This window comes from Lolium perenne, chromosome 7 (assembly GCF_019359855.2).
Source record: "Lolium perenne isolate Kyuss_39 chromosome 7, Kyuss_2.0, whole genome shotgun sequence".
In the NCBI taxonomy this organism is placed as follows: Eukaryota; Viridiplantae; Streptophyta; class Magnoliopsida; order Poales; family Poaceae; genus Lolium; species Lolium perenne.
The window spans coordinates 308,837,207-308,862,149 of NC_067250.2; the positions used below are offsets into that span (position 1 = coordinate 308,837,207).

The 24,943-nt window shown below is 45.0% G+C and overlaps 4 protein-coding genes across 5 annotated transcripts; 2 read left to right on the forward strand and 2 right to left on the reverse strand.

Moving 5' to 3' along the window:
• The first annotated feature begins 4,607 nt into the window (after positions 1–4,607).
• LOC127311804 (uncharacterized) lies at positions 4,608–7,305 on the forward strand. Of its 2 annotated transcripts, none has more exons than XR_007857906.2 (4): positions 4,608–5,146; positions 5,733–5,806; positions 6,412–6,484; positions 6,939–7,305. XR_007857906.2 is itself a non-coding variant. In XM_071824695.1 (4 exons), exons 1-4 carry the CDS (start codon positions 5,041–5,043, stop codon positions 7,128–7,130), a joined length of 474 nt encoding a protein of 157 aa, XP_071680796.1. In that variant the 5' UTR covers positions 4,611–5,040; the 3' UTR covers positions 7,131–7,305. The 2 variants fall into 2 exon arrangements, 1 of the variants encoding a protein (XP_071680796.1); XM_071824695.1 differs by having other exon boundaries at positions 4,611–5,146; positions 5,704–5,806.
• Positions 7,306–9,050: 1,745 nt separating this feature from the next.
• On the forward strand, positions 9,051–9,783 carry LOC127311805 (uncharacterized). Its single transcript, XM_051342262.2, has one exon. The coding sequence runs from the start codon at positions 9,341–9,343 to the stop codon at positions 9,590–9,592; it is 252 nt and encodes an 83-aa protein (XP_051198222.1). The 5' UTR covers positions 9,051–9,340; the 3' UTR covers positions 9,593–9,783.
• Positions 9,784–21,277: 11,494 nt separating this feature from the next.
• LOC139834224 (protein FAR1-RELATED SEQUENCE 12-like) lies at positions 21,278–22,444 on the reverse strand. The gene is made up of 2 exons (XM_071824696.1): positions 21,497–22,444; positions 21,278–21,405 (listed from the first exon to the last, which is right to left on the reverse strand). Exons 1-2 carry the CDS (start codon positions 22,441–22,443, stop codon positions 21,366–21,368), a joined length of 987 nt encoding a protein of 328 aa, XP_071680797.1. The 5' UTR covers position 22,444; the 3' UTR covers positions 21,278–21,365.
• Positions 22,445–23,016: 572 nt separating this feature from the next.
• LOC127315044 (protein FAR1-RELATED SEQUENCE 11-like) lies at positions 23,017–24,703 on the reverse strand. Its single transcript, XM_071824405.1, has 5 exons — positions 24,287–24,703; positions 24,136–24,204; positions 23,979–24,044; positions 23,784–23,867; positions 23,017–23,697 (listed from the first exon to the last, which is right to left on the reverse strand). Exons 1-5 carry the CDS (start codon positions 24,497–24,499, stop codon positions 23,017–23,019), a joined length of 1,113 nt encoding a protein of 370 aa, XP_071680506.1. The 5' UTR covers positions 24,500–24,703.
• Positions 24,704–24,943: the final 240 nt, after the last annotated feature.

Sequence of the window (24,943 nt, forward strand, 5' to 3'; positions counted from 1 at the left end):
ATGACACACCTTTTCCATGAATCATGAATGGGTTGACGAACAACAATCCCATCAATTTCTGGGATTTCTTAACCGAAACTCCGAGATGGACACCACATATTAGCATGAGTGCATAACTTAAATTTGACGGGATGATCTTCATGCTATTTCAAAAGCGTGACCATCACAAAGTATCATGACAAGGGGTTTTAGGTGGAAATGCCGGTCAAATTTACTTTTAAGGCAATTGTAAATTTTTATATAAATTTACATGTCTTTGTGTTATTGATGTTTGCGCCATGTATAAAAGAATTTGCATCAATCATGTTGCATTTTTGTATGCAGTAATGCAAAGTAAATCATGCTTCAAATGTTCCTAAAGATATTTCTTCTAAATTCCCGCCGCAACGCGCGGGTATCACCTAGTTCCTTATATGACACTACTTCTAAATATGATTCCTTATTTGACACTCAAAATTTTTCTCTTCCCAACATGACACCAAGTGTAATTTTTTTTGCCTTATATGACACTGCCGTTGGGTCTGTTATATTGTTCCGTCAAATTTTTCCCGACTGGACCAAAATACCCCTAGACTAAACTACATATGCGGAACATGTTGACACGATGCATCGCCTTGTAACGTTATTTACCATGTAACCGAACCTTCCTAGTCTAGAGCGTTTCCCGGTCTGTAGGATCGGTAGCCCTACGTGCTGCACAGTTAAGCCCATGATTATCTCCCCATTCACCGCAATTCTTGTGATTAATTAGGCAGCATTGGCTCTCGTCCGCGTCATCTATCCACACGTACTCTCTCCGTCCCAGTTCGCAAGGCAAAGTTTTCAAATATCTTGGCCCAAGGTGAATTCTTATTGGCTCTAAATTTCCACGTAAAAACGTTAACATCCGCGGTGCAATTAATTGGAAAATTAAAAGGAACTTTATTTTCTACCCTTTAATTGGTGGGATACGAAAGGAGGAGTCTTTTGCATGCAGTAATGAATCAGTTTTACTCCCACATTAAATACAAATGTGTCTAGGAGGTGAGGCATTTTGGGACAAATATTTTTTGGAATTTTGCCTTGCGAACTAGGACGGAGGGAGTACCTGGAATCGGAAAAGAAATTAACGTGGCGACAAATTATTCTGGTGATTAATACAGTATCGATCAATGCATGCCCCATTTACTAGGACTAGATTGGGTATCTCGTGGGCATGCAAAACAGAAAGGAGCTTTTTACTTGGACCTCCTCCGACTATTGGCATGGCATAATTAATTGCCCTGAGGAAAGTGGAAAGAAGATAATTACTGAGGGTTCTATGGACTTTCATCACGATTTTACCTTGGTCGCGCTGCTCCTTTCCCCGAAAATATGAGAAGCCCAAAAGATTTGTCACGTTATGCACCAGGGGCAAAAGGGTCTTTTCAGGTCCCTAACTGACACCGTTAGTACTCAAAATGCACTAGAGTGTCATATAAGGCAAAACATTTACACTTGGTGTCATATAGGGAAGAGAAAAATTTTGAGTGTCAAATAAGGAACCATATTTAAAAGTAGTGTCATATAAGGAATTCTCTCCTATTTTTACCCAGGAGTAACACTCAGGAACTGAGGATATAGCTCCGCGAGGCCAGAGTGGGAAGTACAAGTACAAGGATATGCATGCGGGAACTTACTTGGGTCGGCCAGCCCACAAAGGGGGTTTCGTGCGGGAGTCGATACATGAAACATTAATTTAGCATGTGTGGCCCACTATAAGGTATTTGTTTTTTTGTTTCGTTTCCTTTTCTTTTCTGCTGTTTCTTTTTTACTTTCCATAATCTGATTTTTCCGGAAAAATTCTATTTTTCGCAAACATGAACATTTTTAAAATACGAATATTTTTTAATAGTTTTATAAAAATTAGAACCGTTTTCAAATTTTAATAATTTTAATTTTTGAATGAATTTTAAATTTGAACGGTTTTCAAGTCTGAATGATTTTCAAATTTGAACATTTTTTAAAAACTGAACATTTTTAAGTTAAATATTTCTAAATCAGAACTTTTTTAAATAGGTTAAAGATTTTTTCACTTTTGAACATTTTAATTTTTTTAGATTTTAACATATTTTAATTTAAACGTTTAAATTTAAATATTTTTATTTTTTAAGATGCACATTTTTTAATTTTAAATATTTTTTGAAATCTTCAAGAAAGAAAAGAAACCAGAAAACAGAAAAAATAAAAAAACGTGAAATGGACCGACCAGGTCAGCCCTTAAGGTTCGCCAATGGGACATCGCAGATGTGTGACAAATAGGGTGACATGGCAGCACGAGAGGCAGGAAAATCGAGCACTGGGTCACCTATTTTAAAGCACCTTTGGGAGTCTTGGATGGAAGCATCGAGTTCATGTGGGATTCCTTGCTACTTCCCATTGTGCTACTTCCCATTGCTGTTCAAGGTTTTGCATATACATTAGCAACTTTGGCCATCTCCTATTTACATATACTACGTAGAAGATATACCCCTTAAGATTTTTAGGGCGCGTTTGGTAGCCTGCATTCCCTTTGGCTCGCATGGGGGAGCAATTTTCGGTTCGTTTGGATGGTTGCAGCCCACTGCGTTGTTGCATGAACCGGTTTTTAAAGCACCCCGGGACGGGCCCTAGAGGAACGCCCGGAATGGCAGTTTCTCCGGGGCCAGGCCCGTTGCGGCCAGAATCCTGCACGCGTGGAGAAGGGAGTCGGAGCCGCGTCCCTTCGGGAACACGCGCCATAATTAGGCTCACCGCTCCCCTATCCTTCCTCACAGTCACGACCGCACTCTCACCTCCCCCCAAACTGTCACATCACCGGACGGTTCCCCTCCCGCTGACCAATCCGCCGCACCGCCGCACAGAGGACCACCGCTACCGGAGGAGGAGACGTCGGCAACGAGGACCTCGACATCGGCCGCAATCAGGTCTGCAGTCCTCTTCGGCATCTCGTCTTCGCCCGCGATCTCGAGCTCGTCCTCGGCCGGAAGAAGGGCGGTAGCGACCCCTCCTTCTCACATTCTTACTCGTTCTGTTCAAACATGCCGTTCTGGGGCATTTCCGACGACATGCACAGTAGATCTGCTAGGGTTTTCGTTAGGATAGCGGTCGGATTAACGATGGTGTTCGTCCCCATTTCTTGCAGTTCTTGTCCAGTTCTTGCATTTCACGGTCACGACTTGCTTAGATCTGTTACTATAGTGTTGGATTGCGGTAGATCCTTCGTAGATCGGGGTTTGGATTGGTGAAACTGGTAGATATTACTGTGCATGCAAAGAGGGGAAGGGTTTTTTGTGCTGGGGTTTAGCTTGTTGAGATTGCGGTGCGGAATCAGTCGCGGTAGTTTGTTGTAGATTGAATAGTTATTTGTACATTGTGTAGTTTCAGATTGAACTAGGCCGATGATTGTAACCGGTAATCGTAGTGTGAGGACATGATTGATCAGAACCTATGGCATGACTGAACTTCACCATGCCATTGGTTCAGGTCAAACATCTCCTCCATACATGCTCATTCTATGAGGCCTATGCATCTTGCTTTCCATGTTTATGTACTGCATTGGCCAATGATTCAACAATGGCACACTGGAAGGCAAGGTGCTGCCTTCAAACTTAGTCGTGTGTGCCATATGACTTGCACACTAGACTTAGTTTGCGGAAAGTCCCTTTGCCTTCCATGTGATCCTACATATGAGGCCTCCTTTTTGTTTGTGTACTGCATTGGCCAATGATTCAACAATGGCAGACTGGAAGGCAAGGTGCTGCCTTCAAACTTAGTCGTGTGTGCCATATGACTTGCACACTAGACTTAGTTTGTGGGCGGTCCCTTTGCCTGCCATGTGATCCTACAGATATGAGGCCTCGTTTTGGTTTGTCTAGTGCATTGGCCAATGATTTAACACTGGCACACTGGAAGGCAAGATGCTGCCCTCAAACTTAGTCGTGGGTGTGTGATATCTTGCACACTAGACTTAGTTTGAGGGCAGTCCCTTGAGCTACCGTGTGATCCAATGTATGAGGCATCACATGTTTCCATCTATATATTTGTGAGCAGGCACACCTCTAATGCCATGTGTTCTTCTCGCAGACTGAGAAGCTCAAGCTTGGGTCACCTCAGACCCCCGACGAGGGACCGTCCAAGAAGCGAAGGGCGGCTAAGGTCGGCCACTTCCAGCCGGATGTTGCGCCGGACCAGTTCCTGCGCATCGTCTTCAAGCCTACCTTCGAGCGGCTACAGATCCCTCGTGATTTCGTCAGGTGGTTCGGAGAACACTACACCACAGCACTAGATTCCCGACTGACGTCGGTCGGCAAAAGTCATGTATGGCAACAAACAGTTGGTCGGAAATAGTTCTAACAGACTGTTGGTCGGCAATGATAATATCTATCGTCAGACAGTCGGTCGGGAAAGTGATAATAAGTAGCGTCAAATTGTTGGTCGGCAATAACGTGAATCCCATCTAACCATCGGTCGGGGATTAATACCGACCAACTGTCTGTCACTAAGTGGGCTGGCCTGCTGTGCGCGGCAAATCGAAAATACTACCGCGAAAATTTTGGCCCAAATGTTTTTGCTGCCGCCCGCCAAGCCCAAACCGATAGAAACATTATCCTTATCTCGCCCCGACCACACACTACCAGAAACCTAGAAGAATCCTAGTTCGCTGGATCCGCCGCCGGACGCACCCTACCACCCCCAGCCGTCGTGCTCCGGGCTGCCGGACGACGCCCTCCCGCCAGACCACGAACCTCTCCTCTCACGCAACCAACGAGCGGCCTCTCCTCGTTCCCAAATCAGCCGTCTCCCCTTGTTCCCACCTACTCAGATTCGTCGCCCATCTTCCTACTCAGATTCGCCCAGGTGGGCGAGACTGTGGCAACGGAGGAGGACGACGCCGTACGAATCGACGACGAGGCCAAACTCTAGGTCTGGAACACGTGCTAGTTCACAGCTCAGTAAGTCTCAGATGCGAGCCAACCAAGGGACGCACACAGGTCTGGTGCAAGCTTCGGCGACCGTCGCAGCCTCCGACCTGGCTTCGATATGTTGACCTCACAAGGCGCCGAGGTGAGGCAACCTGAGGCGACAAGTGAGAGATCCAGCGCGGAGTTCTGCGTACATCTCCGCCAGCGACCTCGTCCCCCTTCAGGTGAGGATCCCCCCCCCCCCCCCCCCCACCCCACCCCCCGCGTGTTCCTGGTTTGGGCTCGCCGTGGATCTGCCAAGAGCTGGCATCTCGTTTCTTGATTTGCATCCCGTGTGTGCTAGCCACACGAACGTCAGTAGAGAATGTTACCGCATAAGTTAAGATTAATTTTGGGTGTCTATTTCCGTGTGTGCTACTCCAAATACGTTTCAGTCTACTAAGTTTGTTGTAAAGATTGACTCGTCATGTGAACATTTAGTTACTGCGAGCTGCTCTAGATGCTTGAAAATAGCGTTGCCCATGCCCTCTCAATTGCAGATTTAAGGTTAAATGTTTTTTTGCAAATGCTCCATGTAATTTTATATGAACCTGGCAAGTCAAGTTTTGAAATCAAGTTCTGCTGATTGCAGTTTCATTCCGATTGGGAAATATTACATCCATGTATATAGTCAGAGCTGCTGAGTGATGGAAATATTAAAAGTCATTTCCGTTCTTTCAATTCTTTGTAACATTTGATGTCCGCTGAGCATATCTTTTCATTCTGATTCTCCTACTTTCAGGGCTGAAATGTTTAAAGCATATGTTGCAGGTTATTGCTATAAAGCAACTCAATAGGGATGGTAACCAAGGAAACAAAGAATTTTTGGTGGTGGTTCTGATGTGGTCAGTTTACTGCACCATCAAAATCTTGTCAATATTGGTTCTATTGCTCACGGTTTACTCCAACATGAACATTTCTTTTCGAATAATTGATCTTGGGAATTTCCCAAATGCTGTACTGAGGCTTGCAATATCCATGTTGGTTAAGTTTTTGTTTCATTTCTCTGTCAGTTTCTTCTTTAATGGGTTTAGATTGCCTGCTCCTTCTTCCGACAAGGGTTACATCTTCTCAGTTAACATTCATTGAATAGATCTTCTTCCCACAAGGAGTATATAATCATCAGTACACGATATGCATATAAGAAAATCAAGAAGTGTCATTAAGAATTACTCCTTGCTTCATTATTAGAGAAACTGGTACTTCTAATATTGGGAAACAGTCTACATCTATGATGTATCAGAACGTTGTCTCATGTAATCAAAGATGCTGTTATTGAACCATCTCGTGTGGCTTGTATGCAGTTTTCTCATCACAAATGCACCCTTTCCAGCACCATCTTTACTTGTTAATTCTACTGGGTTGCATACGTGTATGCTTTACAGTTGCATACTGATTTTGCTGGTGAGGTGGTTGTCTTACGCTGGATCTGAAACGTTGAAAATTTCAGGAAAAGGCACTGGAGCAGCTTAAAATTATTGATGGAAAGGGCACTGGTTTGTTCAACCGAACACATCTGTCAGGTATTTTATTTAGTCCATCCTTGTGTTATGACGATACTGCTAAAATTCCTATACATGAACTTGCTGCATTTTATTCGAACTTCCAGTGACTTGTTTAATTTTCTCACGTTGACTGTCAATTATATACTCCATTGGTTATTGCAGTGTTTATTCTTTGTCCCACTCAATTTAGCAAGACATCTTTCACTCTGCAGTATGGAATACTATTTCATCCTATGTCAATATGATGTACCGCATCTGAGTTTGCCTCCCCTTTCTGAATTGTGCCTGCCAATTTTCGAGTTTCTGTATCAGACTTTGTGTTCATCAACTCTGCATCTTGCTCATATATGAGAACTTGTTCATCCATGTCTTCAACATCTTTTTCATACACGTCTTCACCTTGTTCATCTGCGGGTGGAGTACAATTGAGACCCGGAAGTATGGTACTGATGTGGGTCACCAATTGTTTCAGGGCCCGAGGAGAAGAGCACAATCACGGAGATATGGGCGTAGGTGCCTTGCCGGTGTACTTGGCCGGGAGCTGACAGCCGAGTACGAAATCGCCGCCCCCAGCAGAAGAGATGGTCGGGTGCCCCCAGCTGACGAGATCTCCGCCCACCCCCCGAGCAGAAGAGAAGGGCGTCAATCTGGGGAAGAACGGTAGAAGTTGAAATTCAGACAGAACGATAGAAGTTGAAATTCAAACATAACAATCAGGGTACACATGTACTTTCGCTGTATTTCAGGGGTTGTTGGAATTTTCTCCAACGTCTTATACTTTGTAATGGAGCGAGTATGTGTGAGACTAATGCACTATTATCGGCTGTGTTTTATGTTCATTCTCTTCTGCTGTCATGATGCATGTTCTGCTATCGTATTGCTCTTCTTGTGTGATATGTATGTATACTTGTCTCAAATCAGATGAAATTTAAAATTCAAAAACTTAAAATGCTTAATTGTTGGTCGGCAATACTAATCCCCGATCAACTATTAGATGGAATTCTCAGCGTCATGGGCCAATAGAAATGTTGGTCGGGAAAGAATGGACGGTCGGCAAAGAAAATGTTGGTCGGCAAAGCTCTAGGTGTGGCGTCTAACTGTTGGTCGGTAAACAAAAGTCGGTCGGGAAAGGCCTTTGCCGACCGGACTTACGGTGACCGACAGTGTTGGTCGGCAATACTAATCCCCGACCGACTTTCTGTTGGTGAAGGTCGTTTTCCCGACCAACTTGTCTGTTGGGGTTCTTACGCTGTGGTGTAGTGGAAGTCCCTTCGAACATCGTCGTCACCACCAACACAGGCTACTACTGGAGGATGACTACGGTGAGAGAAGGCGATGACGTGTACATCAACCAGGGGTGGGCGGCCTTCGTTGTCGCTCATCGGGTGCAGATAGGCCAGTTCCTAGTCTTCAAGAAGGTGTCCACCTTCCAGTTCAATGTGGTCATCTTCGACTACACCTGCACTGAGGTGATGACCATGTGCGGTTACCATGGCGACGCGACCAGGTGTGTCATCTTCCAAAGCCATGTCTGAAGCTCCTGGTCTGTGTTGCTGTTCCACTCGTCTGTTCAACTATGTGTGTCATGAACTATGGTCGTCTTGTGTCCTGAACTATGATCCTCCTGTGTGTTGAACTATGAAGGTGTTTGAACTTTTATCACTGCTTTACTTTGTCTGAACTCTGAATTGTGTTCTTTCTTATGCTGTTCATCACTGGTAACATCACCACCGAAGGTAAAAGGTAAGCAGAAGCAGTTTCTGGGTTGCAACCAAACAACAGCGGCGACGTTCTTGGCTGCTACAAGGCCTGAAAACCGACCTACCAAACGGCCAGAGCCCAAATCTCCACGGGACCGAAAATACTTTATGCAGGCCACCAAACAACGGGGCTTTTATGGCCCATGGCCCGTCCGGAACGAGATGTGGATGGGTGCATGAATTGAATGCAGGCAACCAAACGCGCCCTTAGAAGTTTGTTTTTCTTGTTGGGCCTGGCCGGCTCATACATTCCAAATAAACTTGAGGGAAGAGTTGTTTGTGACGAGTGACGTGACGGCACACCGTAGACGCACGCATGGATGATGTGGAGCCGTGTACGTAGGCACTGAGATAAGCTCGGAACGGTGTACTACTATACCTACGTGTGCTTGCACAGAACCGACGTAGTAGCAGCGTCCAGATCGAGATACGACATACGACTATACGAGACCCCTGGAGCGTCCGTTTCCGCGCGTGCACGCGGCGACGGCAGGCGCCGCGCCGAGGAAGAATCCAAAAGCTTTCCTCTTCCTGGTGGTACGCGCGTATCCGGCCGAGCCTAGTAGCTAATTACAGCCTGCATCCTAGTACGACGGCGGCTAGCTAGACAATTAAAAGCTACGGCGGCGGTCGTGAGCTGTAGATTAACCAGGCGACCTACCTGAGGCACTCACTAGCCATTGCCAGCCGATGGAGCTTTGTCACGGCGCACTCAAAATCGCCGGTGACCGGTCGGTCTCGTCGGTCGCTGCCACGAACGAGATCCAAATAAAACCAGGCAGCTTCGGGTCCAGCTCTTGTCCTGTGTGATGTGAGAGACGACAGCATCTGCTGCTGCCAACGTACGAACCGCACCAGCGGCCACTGCAACGGCACGGCAGTGACCAGCACCAACCGCATTAGCTGCCGCGCCACCAACAAAAGCCGGAGCGCATTCATTGTCGCCGCCCGCGCCCGCCGGAGTTTATTACCCAGAGGCCAGAGCTAGCCCCCACGCCACCGCCTCCCTCTTCAATCTCCATCCATTTTGCAGCCTATAGAAACCACAGCACTCATCGCTCCTCGCTCCTACTCGTCTGCCTGTCCTCATCTCCACTCACCACGGGAGGTCCTTATGGAGGGGTCGTCGGCGGCGGCGAGGGTGGCGAGGGCGGGAGCTAAGGTGTGCGGGAAGGAGGAGAAGGTGGTCGGGGAGCAGAAGGCGCCGGGGAGCTGCCCCTACTGCGGCGGCGTCGTCACGGCCACCGACGTGGAGGCCAAGTGGGTGCTCTGCTTCCTCCCGCTCTGCCTCAAGAACAAGCGCAGGTTCTCCTGCACCGCATGCAACAGGCGCCTCGTCACCTACCCCGCCATCCTCCATGACTAGGCTCCAGAGCTAGCTTTCTTCTCCCCGTTGTTGGTCTGGTTCCATTGCTTGGAGATCGATTTGTCATAGATATCCTGGCCAGAATCGAGCGATTTACTTTCCGTTTCCGGGACTGGATCGCGCGCTGTTGTTACTCAGTTTCTTAGCTACCAGACGAGTGGGATTAAATTCAGTGGATTAATTGACCTTTATCTGTTGCTCCTTTTGGTCGTGTGTCCTCCGCTACAGTTTTACCGCTGCCGATCAATGACAATACCATGAAACTGCTTTGCCGTGCGCCGCTGCTTTTCTTCCAGCTCGCCTCGCGCGGATGCCCACTACGTGCCGCATGGCTTTATCGATGTGGCGTCACGTCGTCATCCATCCCCGTCGAACGAACGTACGTACGTACCTTACCTGTCGTCGATAAGATCCCCGAATTATCACCCAGCGGTTGGCCGGCGATCACGCGCGCGGTAGACCGACATGGCCGGCCGTCGAGCGATCGATCGACGCTCACGGTAACATCGTCTCACACGATCGAGCTAGCTAGCATACTCCGACCGACCGCCGATGTGGTAGGGAGCACGCACGGCACGGCACCTGATCGAGATCTCCGACCGACCGTAGCGCGTGCGGAATCTACCGTACGTCCACCCTTGCTCGTGCCAGTGTCCCCATCAAACAACTCGAATTCCTATCTACCTGTATGAATCAACAAAGAAACTGGAATATTTGTACGAGTATCACACAAGGGAATCGACCGGCCGGCCGGATTGCTTATGATTCAGCAACAGTGTTAAATGCGTAGGCAACAGATCGACGACCGCCTGTGCTCCGGTGTCCCCCCCCTGGCGAACGACGTTGGGGTGAAAAACACATTGACGGTCAAGATTACCCGATACCCCTTCGGCCTTGTGTATAGCGGGGCGCGCGGATGCGGTTGTACGGTATTCTGTACGTATACGGTTTGCGACGTGGCCAGCAACGTGGTAAGGAAGAGGAGGCGTCGGTGACGTGTAGTCAGACGTGGCTAGGGAGCGTAATCGTCGGGGAATATAAAAGCCTTCCTTTTGGCACGCCCGCTGCCATTTCCCCCCGTTCCCCATCTTCTCCCTCTCGCTCACTCCGCCAAAAAACCCGCCTCCCTCTCCCTCACTCCGCCCGCCGGTAGATTAGGTATTAGATCGTCGGCGATCCAGTAGATCCGTACGCGATGGATGCTGGGGGAGCTGCGGCGGAGGATGTGAAGACGGTGGCGGTGGTGGAAGTTGATCCATCGGCGCAGGCGGTTGGAGGGGAAAGCGCTGCTGGAGGGTCGGCGGTCGCTGCGAGGACCACCGCCGTGGAGTCCTCCATCATCCGGTCGGTGGTCGTCGGCACGGTGGTGGCGGCAACGGCCGATGTGGATGCGGGCGGAGATGTGGATGCGGGCGGAGATGCTGCCGCAGCCGTGAAGGTGGCGTCGGATCTTGTGGAGGAGGCTTCATCCTCCGCGGCGGTGAAGACGGTGGCTGATCTGGTGGCTGCGCCGGCTGCCGGCGACGTCAGTGAGGTGCAGGCGGACATGCAGATGGAGGTAAGTTCTCTGTCCCTTGTTTTTGCTTTCGATTAAGCGGGTCTACAGATGCATGGGGGGAGTGCCTTGGAGATGAGAATGACCTAGGAAGAACGATTGATTTTTATGTTTTTTAAATGCTGGACATCGATGGATCTTGGGCGTAGTCATTTTCTTTGTAGAGATATCTTGCTATGCCGGTTAATATGATCGGATTTTTGTTGCAACAGAGATTTTTGTAGGTTTATATTGGGTTGTGAATGCAATAAATAACCTAGCCCGTTGTATTGATTCGTGATTGATGGTGGATATGAATTGCAATATGGGTTGTAAGTGAGAAAAAAACCAGTATTGTTGATTTGTTTCATGATTTATGCTAGTTATGAGTTGCAATGTGGGTTAGAAGTAACATTTGGTGACATAAGAATTAATTTAAATTTTAGTAGACTCACAATTATTGAGACAGAAATATTAAATTGATCTATTCAATGCTTTGTGAACTCCTATCTAGATTAAGATATCATTAACTACATTTAAAAGCTTGATATTCATATGTTGCCTGGTACAAATAGCTTGAAATTAGAAAAATTAGTGATAGATAACTTGCTTGTATGAGCATACATGTTTGCAAAGTTAGCATTGACAAAGTGATGCAACTCTCAGTAGCAAATTTTAGCACCGATGGGCCAAGATTACCAATAATAACAAAATGAATTTTGTTCTTCCTTTCTTATTTGACAAGGGAAATTGTAGCACTGATGGGGCACTACCAATTAGCAAAATGAAGCTTGTTGACTTATTGCAGTTGTGATGCATTGCTTTGCATGATAATTCCCTTGTCAATGATAACTTTGCATGATCATGTAGTTTGTAGTATAATGTAACTTTGCATGATCGTGTAGTTCGATGCATTGCTTAACAGAAAGGCACAATATAATTCCCTTGTCAATGATAACTATGCATGATCAGCAGACAATATAATTCCCTTGTCAAATCATGATCAGGCTAGGTGCTAGCATAATGTAACTATAAATATAATTCCCTTGTATGCATGATCAGGTAGTTTGGAGTATACATAAGATATAATGGAAGAATAATTAAGATGATCTATTTGGTATGCATAGTATTTGGATGTTATTTTCCTTAAGGTGATTACTGTGGTGACTTATGTTATTTCTATGCAGGCTGGTGAAGGTTCCAGGAAGCGGAAGCGCGAGGAGGAGCAGCATGTGCCTCCTCCAATCCAGGAGCTAGAGCCTGTCCCTCCTCCAATCCAGGAGGAGGAAGAACCTGTGCCAGCTCCACAGCCGGCTCCACCGGTGCCGGCTCCACCGGTTCCAGCTCCACCAGTGCCCCGAAGGTGCCGGCTCCACCGGTGCCGGCTCCACCTGTCCTGCTCCACCCGTGCTCGCTCCAAGGCGGTGCGCTCCACCTGTCCTGCTCCATATGAGGAGTTACAGATTCGGATGGCTCCCTGGAGGTGAGCTATACAAGTTGTTCTGTAGCATTGCTTGTATTTCATTGTGTTTGGTTTGTATCTTTAATCATAACTTGTACATTTTGTTGTTGTGCGGTATGACTCCCAGATTCAGCCGAGTCCGTGGACAACAGGAACATTGGATCCTTCAAGACCAAGCCGCTGCAGGCTGGATCTTTGGGGCCTTCCCTTTCAAGAAGAGGGGGAAGTACTGGTCCATGGCACAAGGTGAAGCCCAGGGATGGGAAGCTTAATAGCTCGAGGCAGCACTGCGAGGAGCTATCCCGCATCGGCACCTCCAAGCAGATTAGGCGAGCATCATGGGCTTCGTTGGTGCTTGCTATGGAGGATGCTTGAAGCCTAGCTCCTGTGGATGGTGGTTGCTCTGGTTGCTTTTGTTGATATGCTTTAGGTTTATGATGTTGGAACTACTGCTGCTTGTGGTGTTGAACAATGTTTGTTATGCTTTTGAACTGAGTTGTCAGACCATCTACTATAGTGATGGTCTTAATTACTGAATCTGTGTGGATCTATGTTGTGTGTTGAATTATTATGTAGGTTATGATGCTTAGCTCTGTGTTTCATTTGGAATGATGGTGGTTGCATGTTGCATTTATTTGTGAATGGAAGCACAGCTCAAGTTTAGCACAAGTTTGAAACATAAACAAAAAAACGTAATCCGTAATTGAAAACAAAAATATGCATGTCTTTCATTAACATGATGAGGGCGTTTCCTGAATCCTAGTGTATTAGTAGTGACAAATTTGCATCTAGATGGTTAGGTAACATGGCTGTGGATTTACTGATATACTAGCACACTATGAGTAATGCAAATTTAAATTTAATCCAAGTTAAATATTACAACAAATCATCGAAATATAGGAGCACATCAGCTGATATACTAGCACACTATGAGTAATGCAAATTTAAATTTAATCCAAGTTAAATATTACAACAAATCATCGAAATATAGGAGCACATCAGCAACAAATCATCCAAATATTAGAGCAGATCAGCAACAGTCCTTGGCTGTAAATATAGTAGAGCAAAGGGAAGTGTTTGGACGGAGGGGTTTTCGGAGGAAAAGAGGGGGTAATTCATGAAAAATGACAAAACCACCATGGAATTGGCCAAGATTTGGCACAATTGTGAAGCTTGTGATGTGAAACCTTGGTTGCTCATTGTTTTCCCATTTTGGAGTTGGCACCATGGTGGCCCCATGGTGTAGATGTGTCGATAGAGGGGTTTTCGGAGGAAATGAGGGGGTAATTCATGAAAAATGACCAAACCACCATGGAATTGGCCAAGATTTGGCACACTTGTGAACCTTGTGATGTGAAACCTTGGTTGCTCACTGTTTTCCCATTTTGGAGTTGGCACCATGGTGGCCCCATGGTGTAGATGTGTCGATAGAGGGGTTTTCGGAGGAAATGAGGGGGTAATTCATGAAAAATGACCAAACCACCATGGATTGGGCCAAGATTTGGCACACTTGTGAACCTTGTGATGTGAAACCTTGGTTGCTCATTGTTTTCCCATTTTGGAGTTGGCACCATGGTGGCCCCATGGTGTAGATGTGTCGATAGAGGGGTTTCCGGAGGAAATGAGGGGGAAATTCATGAAAAATGACCAAACCAACATGGAATTGGCCAAGATTTGGCACACTTGTGAACCTTGTGATGTGAAACCTTGGTTGCTCATTGTTTTCCCATTTTGGAGTTGGCACCATGGTGGCCCCATGGTGTAGATGTGTCGATAGAGGGGTTTTCGGAGGAAATGAGGGGGTAATTCATGAAAAATGACCAAACCACCATGGATTGGGCCAAGATTTGGCACACTTGTGAACCTTGTGATGTGAAACCTTGGTTGCTCATTGTTTTCCCATTTTGGAGTTGGCACCATGGTGGCCCCATGGTGTAGATGTGTCGATAGAGGGGTTTCCGGAGGAAATGAGGGGGAAATTCATGAAAAATGACCAAACCAACATGGAATTGGCCAAGATTTGGCACACTTGTGAACCTTGTGATGTGAAACCTTGGTTGCTCATTGTTTTCCCATTTTGGAGTTGGCACCATGGTGGCCCCATGGTGTAGATGTGTCGATAGAGGGGTTTTCGGAGGAAATGAGGGGGTAATTCATGAAAAATGACCAAACCACCATGGATTGGGCCAAGATTTGGCACACTTGTGAACCTTGCGATGTGAAACCTTGGTTGCTCATTGTTTTCCCATTTTGGAGTTGGCACCATGGTGGCCCCATGGTGTAGATGTGTCGATAGAGGGGTTTCCGGAGGAAATGAGGGGGAAATTCATGAAAAATGACCAAACCAACATGGAATTGGCCAAGATTTGGCACACTTGTGAACCTTGTGATGTGAAACCTTGGTTGCTCATTGTTTTCCCATTTTGGAGTTGGCACCATGGTGGCCCCATGGTGTAGATGTGTCGATAGAGGGGTTTCCGGAGGAAATGAGGGGGAAATTCATGAAAAATGACCAAACCAACATGGAATTGGCCAAGATTTGGCACACTTGTGAACCTTGTGATGTGAAACCTTGGTTGCTCATTGTTTTCCCATTTTGGAGTTGGCACCATGGTGGCCCCATGGTGTAGATGTGTCGATAGAGGGGTTTTCGGAGGAAATGAGGGGGTAATTCATGAAAAATGACCAAACCACCATGGATTGGGCCAAGATTTGGCACACTTGTGAACCTTGTGATGTGAAACCTTGGTTGCTCATTGTTTTCCCATTTTGGAGTTGGCACCATGGTGGCCCCATGGTGTAGATGTGTCGATAGAGGGGTTTTCGGAGGAAATGAGGGGGTAATTCATGAAAAATGACCAAACCAACATGGAATTGGCCAAGATTTGGCACAATTGTGAACCTTGTGATGTGAAACCTTGTGCTGTCAAAAATGACCAAACCACCATTTTGGAGTTGGCACCATTTAAGGCTGGGTAAAAAAAAAAATCATAATATTTTTCATAATTTGTATGAAACAATAAAATTGTAACTTTATTCATATTTGATAGATCTTAGTTTACAGACATAGATGTAATGTGCATGAAGTAAAATTTGGAAATTATTATTTGTAAAAACCAGAATGCAATTTGAAACTTTGCATTGAAAATAATAATTACAAATATGGGACTTAAATTGCATTATTATGAGTTGGGACAACTTAATGGGCTTTCGGCCCATTTAATGATTAATGAATGCGCTGACTGGTACATTACGTGCGAGTAGTGCGGGGTGATTGGGTTGAAATAGTGCAGGTCGTGGACTCATTGACCTAACCTCCATCTTCCCACGTCCGCCGCCGCCCCCCACCTGAACCACCGTCCGCCGCCCCCGAGCTGAAGCACCGTCCGGCACCCCGCACATCACCGACCCTCGGACGCACATCTCTGTGGCGGCCACCGTCGTCTGTGCATCGACATCAAGATCTCTCCCGCGGCCACCGTGGGTGTCTGCTGCCGCCATCATCGTCTCTGCCGCGGACATCCTCGTATCTAGGGCGGCCACCTTCTCTGCCTCGACAAACGCAGGTATGCCGCGGCCACCATCATCTGTGACGCGACCATACTCTCTCTCACGGTCGCATCCTCCTCCCTCAACCCTAATTTCCTCACCACATGCGGTATAGATAGTCGTCATCACATGCAACACAAATGAACGATCCCCATAGTCATGTATCTCCACGAAATCATGCATGTTTGTCTATGTAACTGAGTCGTTAATTTATTTGTATGTAGCCAGCCTCAGGTACTTACGACTTGATTCATATTGCTAGCTTGCACTTCATATATGTTAGCACACGGAATACTTCATTGTTATCACATGAAGTTCATACATGTTAGCAGACGAAGTACAGATGTGTTTTCACAGGAAGTTCATATATGATATGACATGAAGTTCAAATCTGTTATCACGTGAAGTTCGAATCTGCTGTTGCATGATGTTGAAATCTGTTATGACGTAATTAAACCCGAGGGTATAGTGTATTAGTTTCATGTGATGCAGTTGTACAATTTTATTTCCTACCTCCTATTAATTTGATGTTGTTCAATTGGTCTGCAGGATGCAAGACCCGGATGGGGAGATTTTCTGTGACATAATTAGGTGGCAGAAAGTCGTAGCAGCAATGACAGACGAGCAACGAGACAAATTACGCACTTGTGCTGTTGGCCGATGCATGATGCAAATTCCATCCAGAAAGATACGGCCACTATTGGTCAAATACATGATGCAGGTTTATGACGAGGAAAAGGGTAGGTTCATCATTGAACCTAGGGTGGGTGAAATATCGGCAACAAATGAGGATGTGGAATGCTTGCTAGGATTACAGGATGAAGGCTTGTCGTCTGCTGATATTTTGGAAGAGGAAGGAGAAGAATGGAAAACAAACATACCTACTAGATTTCTTAGTAAAAAAACTGGCAATTTAGTCATGAAAGATATGATTGATGAAATCATTACATCAAAAGCCACAAATGACGACTTCCTTCGAAGAGCTGTCTTAATTCTTATAGGGCTTGTTCTAGCTCCTACTTCGACAGCTACGGTTTACAAGCCGTTCTATGCATTTGTGGAAACAATGTACAAGTTACACAACTTGAATTGGAACCAATTCACACTTGCATATGTCATGGACCAGATCAGCCCTTGTCGGAGAGGAATATATGTTAGGCAGTGGCCGAAAGGCAATGTTGCAATTTTAGAGGTACATGTCCTTTAATGGTTTTTTTTAATTATGTTGCAACATATACTAACTATCCTTTATATTTTTTTTGCATGTAGTACTTGTATTGGGAGAAAGTGCAACCTCTTGATGAGATAGCACTATATGCTCGCATCTCTTCACGCCCACTTATGATCAACTGGACAGAAGCTGCTGTAGCCTTGAGAGATAGCTATGATCAAGATAATGGCCGGGGCAAAGGTATCCTTAAGGTAAGCATACATATACCGGCCATTTCATTTATTATAGTTGTTTTGCATATAACTATGTACTGTCAAATATCGTACTGACATATTAAATTTGTTAATTTTAGATTGAAGATAACATCACAGAGGCATATAGGCGACAGTATGGGAAGAAAACAGATGGAAAAAACATGGGTGCAGAAATTAAAAAACCGGGTACTGGAAGGAGCAATGGAAAGGGCAATGGAAGGAGCACTGGGAAGGCTAGTAGCTCGAGAAAACCCGGCCCGTCGTGGGAAATAAAGATGGAAACCACCATGAAGAGGATGATGCAGGATTTTAAGAGGGATATGATGGAAGAACTACCAGAGAGATGCGCGAAGGTGATTAGGCGTAAATAATTATGAACAACAAAGTTCACCATGTATTTAATTATTATTGACATCCTAAAATTTGTTTCCTTGTTGCAGGATGTTGTCAAATTATTAAACAAATCAGGTGTTAGGTACAAGCCATCCGCGGAAACACGTTTCAGATCAGTACTGTTATGACGAAGGCTGCGGATCTTACCTCAACGGAGTACTTGAACGGAAAGAATTTGTTTACGACAAAAAAAGTGACACCCGGAGTGTGTCATTACCTAAAGAAGATGTTCACAAGGTTAGTTTCACAACAAATAATGCAGATTAACATGCTTCCACTATTGTGAATAATGCAGATTAACATGCTTTCACCTGCGTCACGTGCTTGTATGTTTCCTTTCCGTAGGTGTCGAAAGAGGACAATAAAGAAGAGGATTACATAACACCTGCAAGGACCAAGTGTGACTTCATAGGGGATGGCACGCCAGACAATCCATGGCAAGTTGCTGAAGATTTTAAGGAGGCCTCTTCATCGGAGGTGCCATCACATATTTTTGAACCTGCCCTCAAAAATATGAACAAAGAAGACGAACACAAAGAGGCTGCCTCAGAAGGATCAAAAAGCGTCAACAGTGCAACCGGCAAGAATGAAGATGTAAATGGAAAGAGGAAGCGAAAGCTCCCTCTTAAACTGCAGTATCCTTACATCATTGAGAATCGAACGAAACGACAACCTCGAAAAAAGCCAACTCCCGCAATAGGTACGCAACGGAAGATATGTACTTAAATATTTGATTAGTAATGTGATACTAAACACAATGCATTTTTTGTGTACAGCTACTCCGTCCACCAATGATGTTGAAATTCCGCAAGACTCTACTGCCTTAACAATGAACACATTGCAGAAGCGAGCTTTTTGTTCAACTATGTTGCAAGAGTGAGGTAAATGGGAAAAAAATTATCTACAAAAATGATATTGGCGTCACGTTGACATCACAACGACTTAAAGTGGTTCTAGACCATAAATGGTGTACAGATGATGTAAGTATATTGCTGACGCTTCAACTGTGCACATACTTTTAATGTATGAATTATGCACATGTATGTTTGTGTGTTAACTACACGAAACCTTTGTTTTTCAGGTTATCGATGCTTACATTGGAGATTTGTCTCGTCGTGTTGGGGATGATCGGTACTTATGTGCAGCGTGGAGGTCATCATTCCTGCTAGAAGCACATCGCAAGGGCCACAAAACAAAAAATAATAATAAGAACAATGATCTCCTAGCTGTAAGAACTGGAACCATTCAACGAGTTATCGACGAATATTTTAGGCGGGAGAAGGTAAAGTAATCCATCAATATGACAAAATTTAGTAGTAATACTAATTTACATTGCATGTACTCACAATTTTTCCTGTCACACAGGCATATTTTCCAGTTAACATATCGAACAATCACTGGACTACCGTGATCATGCACACACCCAAGCAAGAATTCCAAGTTCTTGACTCATTATTTCCATTAAGTGTGACCATAGACACCATCGTGGCTCTGCAATGTTTCTTCTACTACATACTGTCTTCAAATTGCATGCGTACAGAAACATCTAATTATCTATATTTGTATAGAGACAACAAATTTCTGCTGACATCCAAGAGTACAACAAATCTACATCTGGATTTTTCCCTGATGTGATATCTTGGGATATAAAATCATACGATATGCCGCAGCAAAAAGATGGGTCAGTACATGCAAACTACAACTAAATACATATTACGCTACTATTGCATGTACTAACTCAATGAACTGAATTAATTGTGCAGCAATTCATGTGGCTTATTTGTTCTTCAATGCATGGAACATTGGGATGGAGATAAATGGAATAAAGAAATATCACAGGTACTGATATTCTACATGGTGACCAAACACCTTTGTTCCATGGTACATAAAATGAATAACCGATGCCTATTGTTTGCAGGAGATGATAAACGGATCAAGGAACCTCATTAACGCACAGATAGTTCTAGCAACTTCAAATCTGTTAGAGACGGTGAAAACGAAGGTTGTCCGGATCTCCAAGAGATTTACTAAGTAGATAAAGCTGCAGTGATCATAGGTTGGGTTTTAGTCCCGTAGAAGGTTTCCCAGCTTGTGTCAATCTCGGCTTATTCCAAAATTTAGTACAAGTTTTCATAAACCAATGTAGCTCAAAAATATGGTGCTAAATATGACACAAGGTTTTCTTTTGCTACATTTTCTAAATGCACTAGAACTGTCACAACATTTTCTAAATGCACAAGGATTTCTAAATGCACAAGATATTGAAGAGATGTTCGTACCTTGCATCCACATCCCAAGAACCTCCGGCCCGTGTTCGTCCCCTCGAATGCCACATACTTGTGGCACGGCAAGTGATGGTGGCAGCGCTCCGGCCCAACATGAACACCGGCGTAATCCGGGTCATACATGCTCTCTGGGACCTAAATCACAAGATAAAATGCAACCAATTCGAATAGAACAGAGTAAATCAACTAATTCCCAAATTTTACCAAACCCTAACCCTAGCTCAACACGTACCCGAGACGTTGGGCTCAGATCGGCCCCATGTGCGAACTCAGAGAGCAGACTGTCTTGGCTGCTGCTCTCATCGTCGTTCCACGACGGCATGGCAGGGGCGGCGTTCCTGCGGCGGCGGACGTGCGACGGCGGCGGACGGGAGAAGGGGAGAAAAGAACAGAATGACCCCAACGCACGGGCCTGGCCGGGTCGTTTTGACCTGTCTCCGTTGCCACGTCAGCTTGACTATGGACCCCACCTGTCAGTTTGATGCTTAACCCGCTTAACCGAGCTCATTTCGCGAAGTGGTGGGTATCTGTCACGCTGTTAGATCAAACTGTTGGTTTTCTGTCAAAAATATGAAAGGCGGTGCTTTTTTTAAACCATAGCCGCAATTGTGGTGGGTTTTTGTAATTTCCTCAGCACATGCGGTATAGATAGTCGTCATCACATGCAACACAAATGAACGATCCCCATAGTCATGTATCTCCACGAAATCATGCATGTTTGTCTATGTAACTGAGTCGTTAATTTATTTGTATTTAGCCAGCCTCAGGTACTTACGACTTGATTCATGTTGCTAGCTTGCACTTCATATATGTTACCACACGGAATACTTCATTGTTATCACATGAAGTTCATACATGTTAGCAGACGAAGTACAGATGTGTTTTCACAGGAAGTTCATATATGATATGACATGAAGTTCAAATCTGTTATCACGTGAAGTTCGAATCTCCTGTCGCATGATGTTCAAAACTGTTATGACGTAATTAAACCCGAGGGTATAGTGACGTAATACAACACATAATGAGCAATGACTACAGCTTCATATAGCCAATGACTACATAAAACATATCGGCATGCCAACTCAAGCTTCATAATGTCGTGCCAAGTTCGTCCTTCAAAATAAGTCATTCATCATCCTGACCTCCTATAATATGCGCAACATGCCTGCAATTAACAAAACAGATGATAAAGTAAATAACTAAAGTTTAAAAGGATTCATAAATAATTGATCGCCAGGAAAAATTTATACTCTCACCTAGGATTCAGGTCACACTTCAAGCTACGTTTGGTGTGTCCAGCCTTTTTGCATCTGGTACATCGAATCCCCCTACCCCGCTCGTCATACGATAATGGCCTTCCATTCATTGTCACGGGTCCTTGTCCATCATCTCTACGCTTTCGTTTCTTAGGCGCACCTCGAGCAGCAACTTGAGCAGGGTCACCCAATTCATTTACATTAGTATTCACCGAGTTTGTGAGACGGTTGGGTACATTATCATACTCCATCTTGTTTGAAATAATGTCAGCATAAAATGCCTTGGTCCGCTCGAACAACAGTGGATCTTTGTATGCAACTTGCAATGCTTCAGCTTGTAACACATTCAACTCCGTAAATCTTTGTCGCTCCTCCGCTACGGGAAAACCCCAATCATGTAGATCGCTCGTGCGCCTCGCTGGCAAGCCACCCCTAGCTTGTTTAGAGAATCGCAGAAGAACTAAACAACCCGGTATTTCATCCAAATCCAGCACATCAAGTACATGCAGAATATGCTTGCAAGGAAGTCCCCTCCGGATCATCCTTCGACAGCTGCACTCTACTAATTTATCCGAGTTGGCCGGTTTATAGTCAACATAAAACTTTGCATGCTTTCTCTTTTTCCAAGCAACAACAAACTGCATCTCACCTTCTGTTCCCTTATACTGATCTATAACCTCAATGCCTTCTATTTTGTATATCTCTTGCTGCAATATATAAAAGTTTGCCGGAGTGAATACCTTTGCAGCAGCTCTCTCAATTCTCCTCAAATTGGTTACTGGTACAGGTGATGTCTGTGAACTGATGCAGTCATCTTTTGCCTCCGTCTCTCTAATGCGCACTATAGCATTCTCGTAGTGCAAAATCAAATCCACTAGTGTCATACCGTAGTCTAGGTGTAGGTGAAGACATGAGTTAAGACTTTCACTTCGCTGATTGCTTTTCATACCAAGCCGAACCCCTCGTATAGGTACGCCGCTGCCCATAATCTCCTCTTCTTGTACATTCTTTTCAGCCACGTCTGTGTTTTCTCCGTCTGCCATTTCTGGATAAAAGCGTGCCATCTTTCCTCGAATATATCCGGTGTGGTCGTGTAATACAACAGAGCCCGAAACTCACTCAACGACTTGAAACTTAGGTGCCGAGCCATGTTCTTTTCAATGTGCCATGAACAAATACGGTGCGACTGCTCCGGAAACACACTTCGAACAGCTCTAATCATCGCACTATCGGCATCGGTGATTATTGACTTGGGTTTCTGCTGCAACATAGCTTTCAAAAAAGTCTTCAGTAACCATACATACGTGCTTTCCTTCTCATCTGATAAGATGGCACACGCAAAAACTGTCGTCCTCCGGTGATTGTTAATTCCAACAAACGGAACAAATGGCATACCATATCGGTTCATCTTATATGTACTATCAAACACAAGTACGTCTCCATAATCATTGTAATCCTGCCGGGACTGAGCATCACACCAGAACAAGCTTTTCAAACGACCTTTACTATCAACGTCGTACTCAAAAAAAAAAATCAGCAAACTTCTTCCTCCGGTTCTCCATCATGGCAATGGCTGAGCTAGCATCACCACCTGCAAGTAACTTTCTCTTCTCCCTGCAGCACATGTTGTACAAGTCCTTCCTCGTAAACCCAACAGTGGTGTACCGACCATACTTGCTGAGGAAGGTATCCATGATCACATGCTTCCTAACCCCAGCTGCTGCCAATGCTAATATCTCCGCTTTCTGGAAATCTTTTATCCTCCTATGTGACCATAAAAAAGGGCTCTCGCTCGGTTCTGCACACTTATGACTGTGCTTGTAAACAAATTTTGCAACTCGCCAAACCCCCGAACCTCTATCAAGCTTCACATCCAACTCCGCTTTACAATTGCAACGTGACAAAGGTCTCAACCTACGAGTGCGGTTGTCCATAGTCGTAAACTTGTCATTACGTTTTCCTTCCCGAGAACACACAAACCGCCTTCTGCGAACTATTTTGTTAGCACCCTTAGTCTCTTTGAACTTGAACTTTCTTACACTGAATCCCTCTTGTCGAGCATATCCATTATAAAAAGTATAAGCAGCTGCCTCAGACACAAAGGTCTTCTCCATTACTTCCCAGTAAAACTTCCTCTTATCTTCTGTATCACTCTCATCTTCATCCTCTGATCCATTCTTTTTCTTACCAACTGATTTCACCTGCATGCACAATTGGATAACATTTAAAACAATTTTTTTAACGCCATGGCCGCGAGTCATACAACGAATGAATTCATAAATCTTACATGTCTTCTTCTAACAGGTTCTTCTATAGTCTCCAAGTCTGAATCACCGTAATAGTCGTAAGAAGAATTATCGCCAACTAAGACCTGACCAAACAAGAAATATTAACGGCCATGTCACGACTATATAAAATGCATTGTTGACTTATTAAATATAAATTAAACATACATATCACCTAATAATATTTAAATGCATACCTCATCAACAAAACCACAGTCCAATCTCTCGTCATCAGTTGCCTCCTCCACAACATCACTCTGAATCTAATTCATTTTAAAACATGTCAACATCAATTCACATTATCACACATTCCATATTTTTATGCAATCACACAATTATTACTACAAAACTCACATTATCAGTGTCAACATCTTCTTCTTGCTCTACATTATCATCTTCTACATCAACACCATCTGCATCCATCTATTAGCAAAAATAAGCACAATCAGTATTTAACAACTTACATGGAACTACTAAATAAAACTAGTACTTCCGTTTCACTCACACTTTCGTCGACATCATCGTCTCCCCAACTTTGTTCATCTTCACGAGGTGCATTATAGTTGGCAGACGAAATATTGAATTCCTCTTCATCTGTATTTCCGCTTTCGTACTCCATTGAACTTGCACTCAAATCTGAAACGTCCATCGCCTGTTCAAAGTAACAACCAAAATAAGTACATCTCAAAAAAGGAGCTCCAAACCCAAACCCTAACATCTACCAAATCATGAACATGCAATTACTTTGTACAATCAATTACCTACCACGAACGAACAATGATCCGCCAAACCCTAACGCCGCCTCTAGCAGCAGGAACAACCCGCGTGCGATCCTTGCCCAGCCTCCTCGTCGCCGGATCCACCTCCCGCCTCCACGTCCGACCTTGCACAGCCTCCTCGTCGCAGGATCCGCTTCCCGCTCCACGTCCGACCTTGCCCCAGACTCCTCGTCGCCGGATCCGCCTCCCGCCTCCACGTCCGACCTTGCCCAGACTCCTCGTCGCCGTGCGCTACGCCTTGCCGCCCCAACGTCGTCCTCCCTGCCGTCTCCCTCCCGATGGACAGAACCTTCCAAACCCAAACGAGGACGAGCTATGGCGCACACGAAGGAAACCGCTACGCCTTGCCGTTCCCAACGTCGTCGTCCCTGCCGTCTCACTCC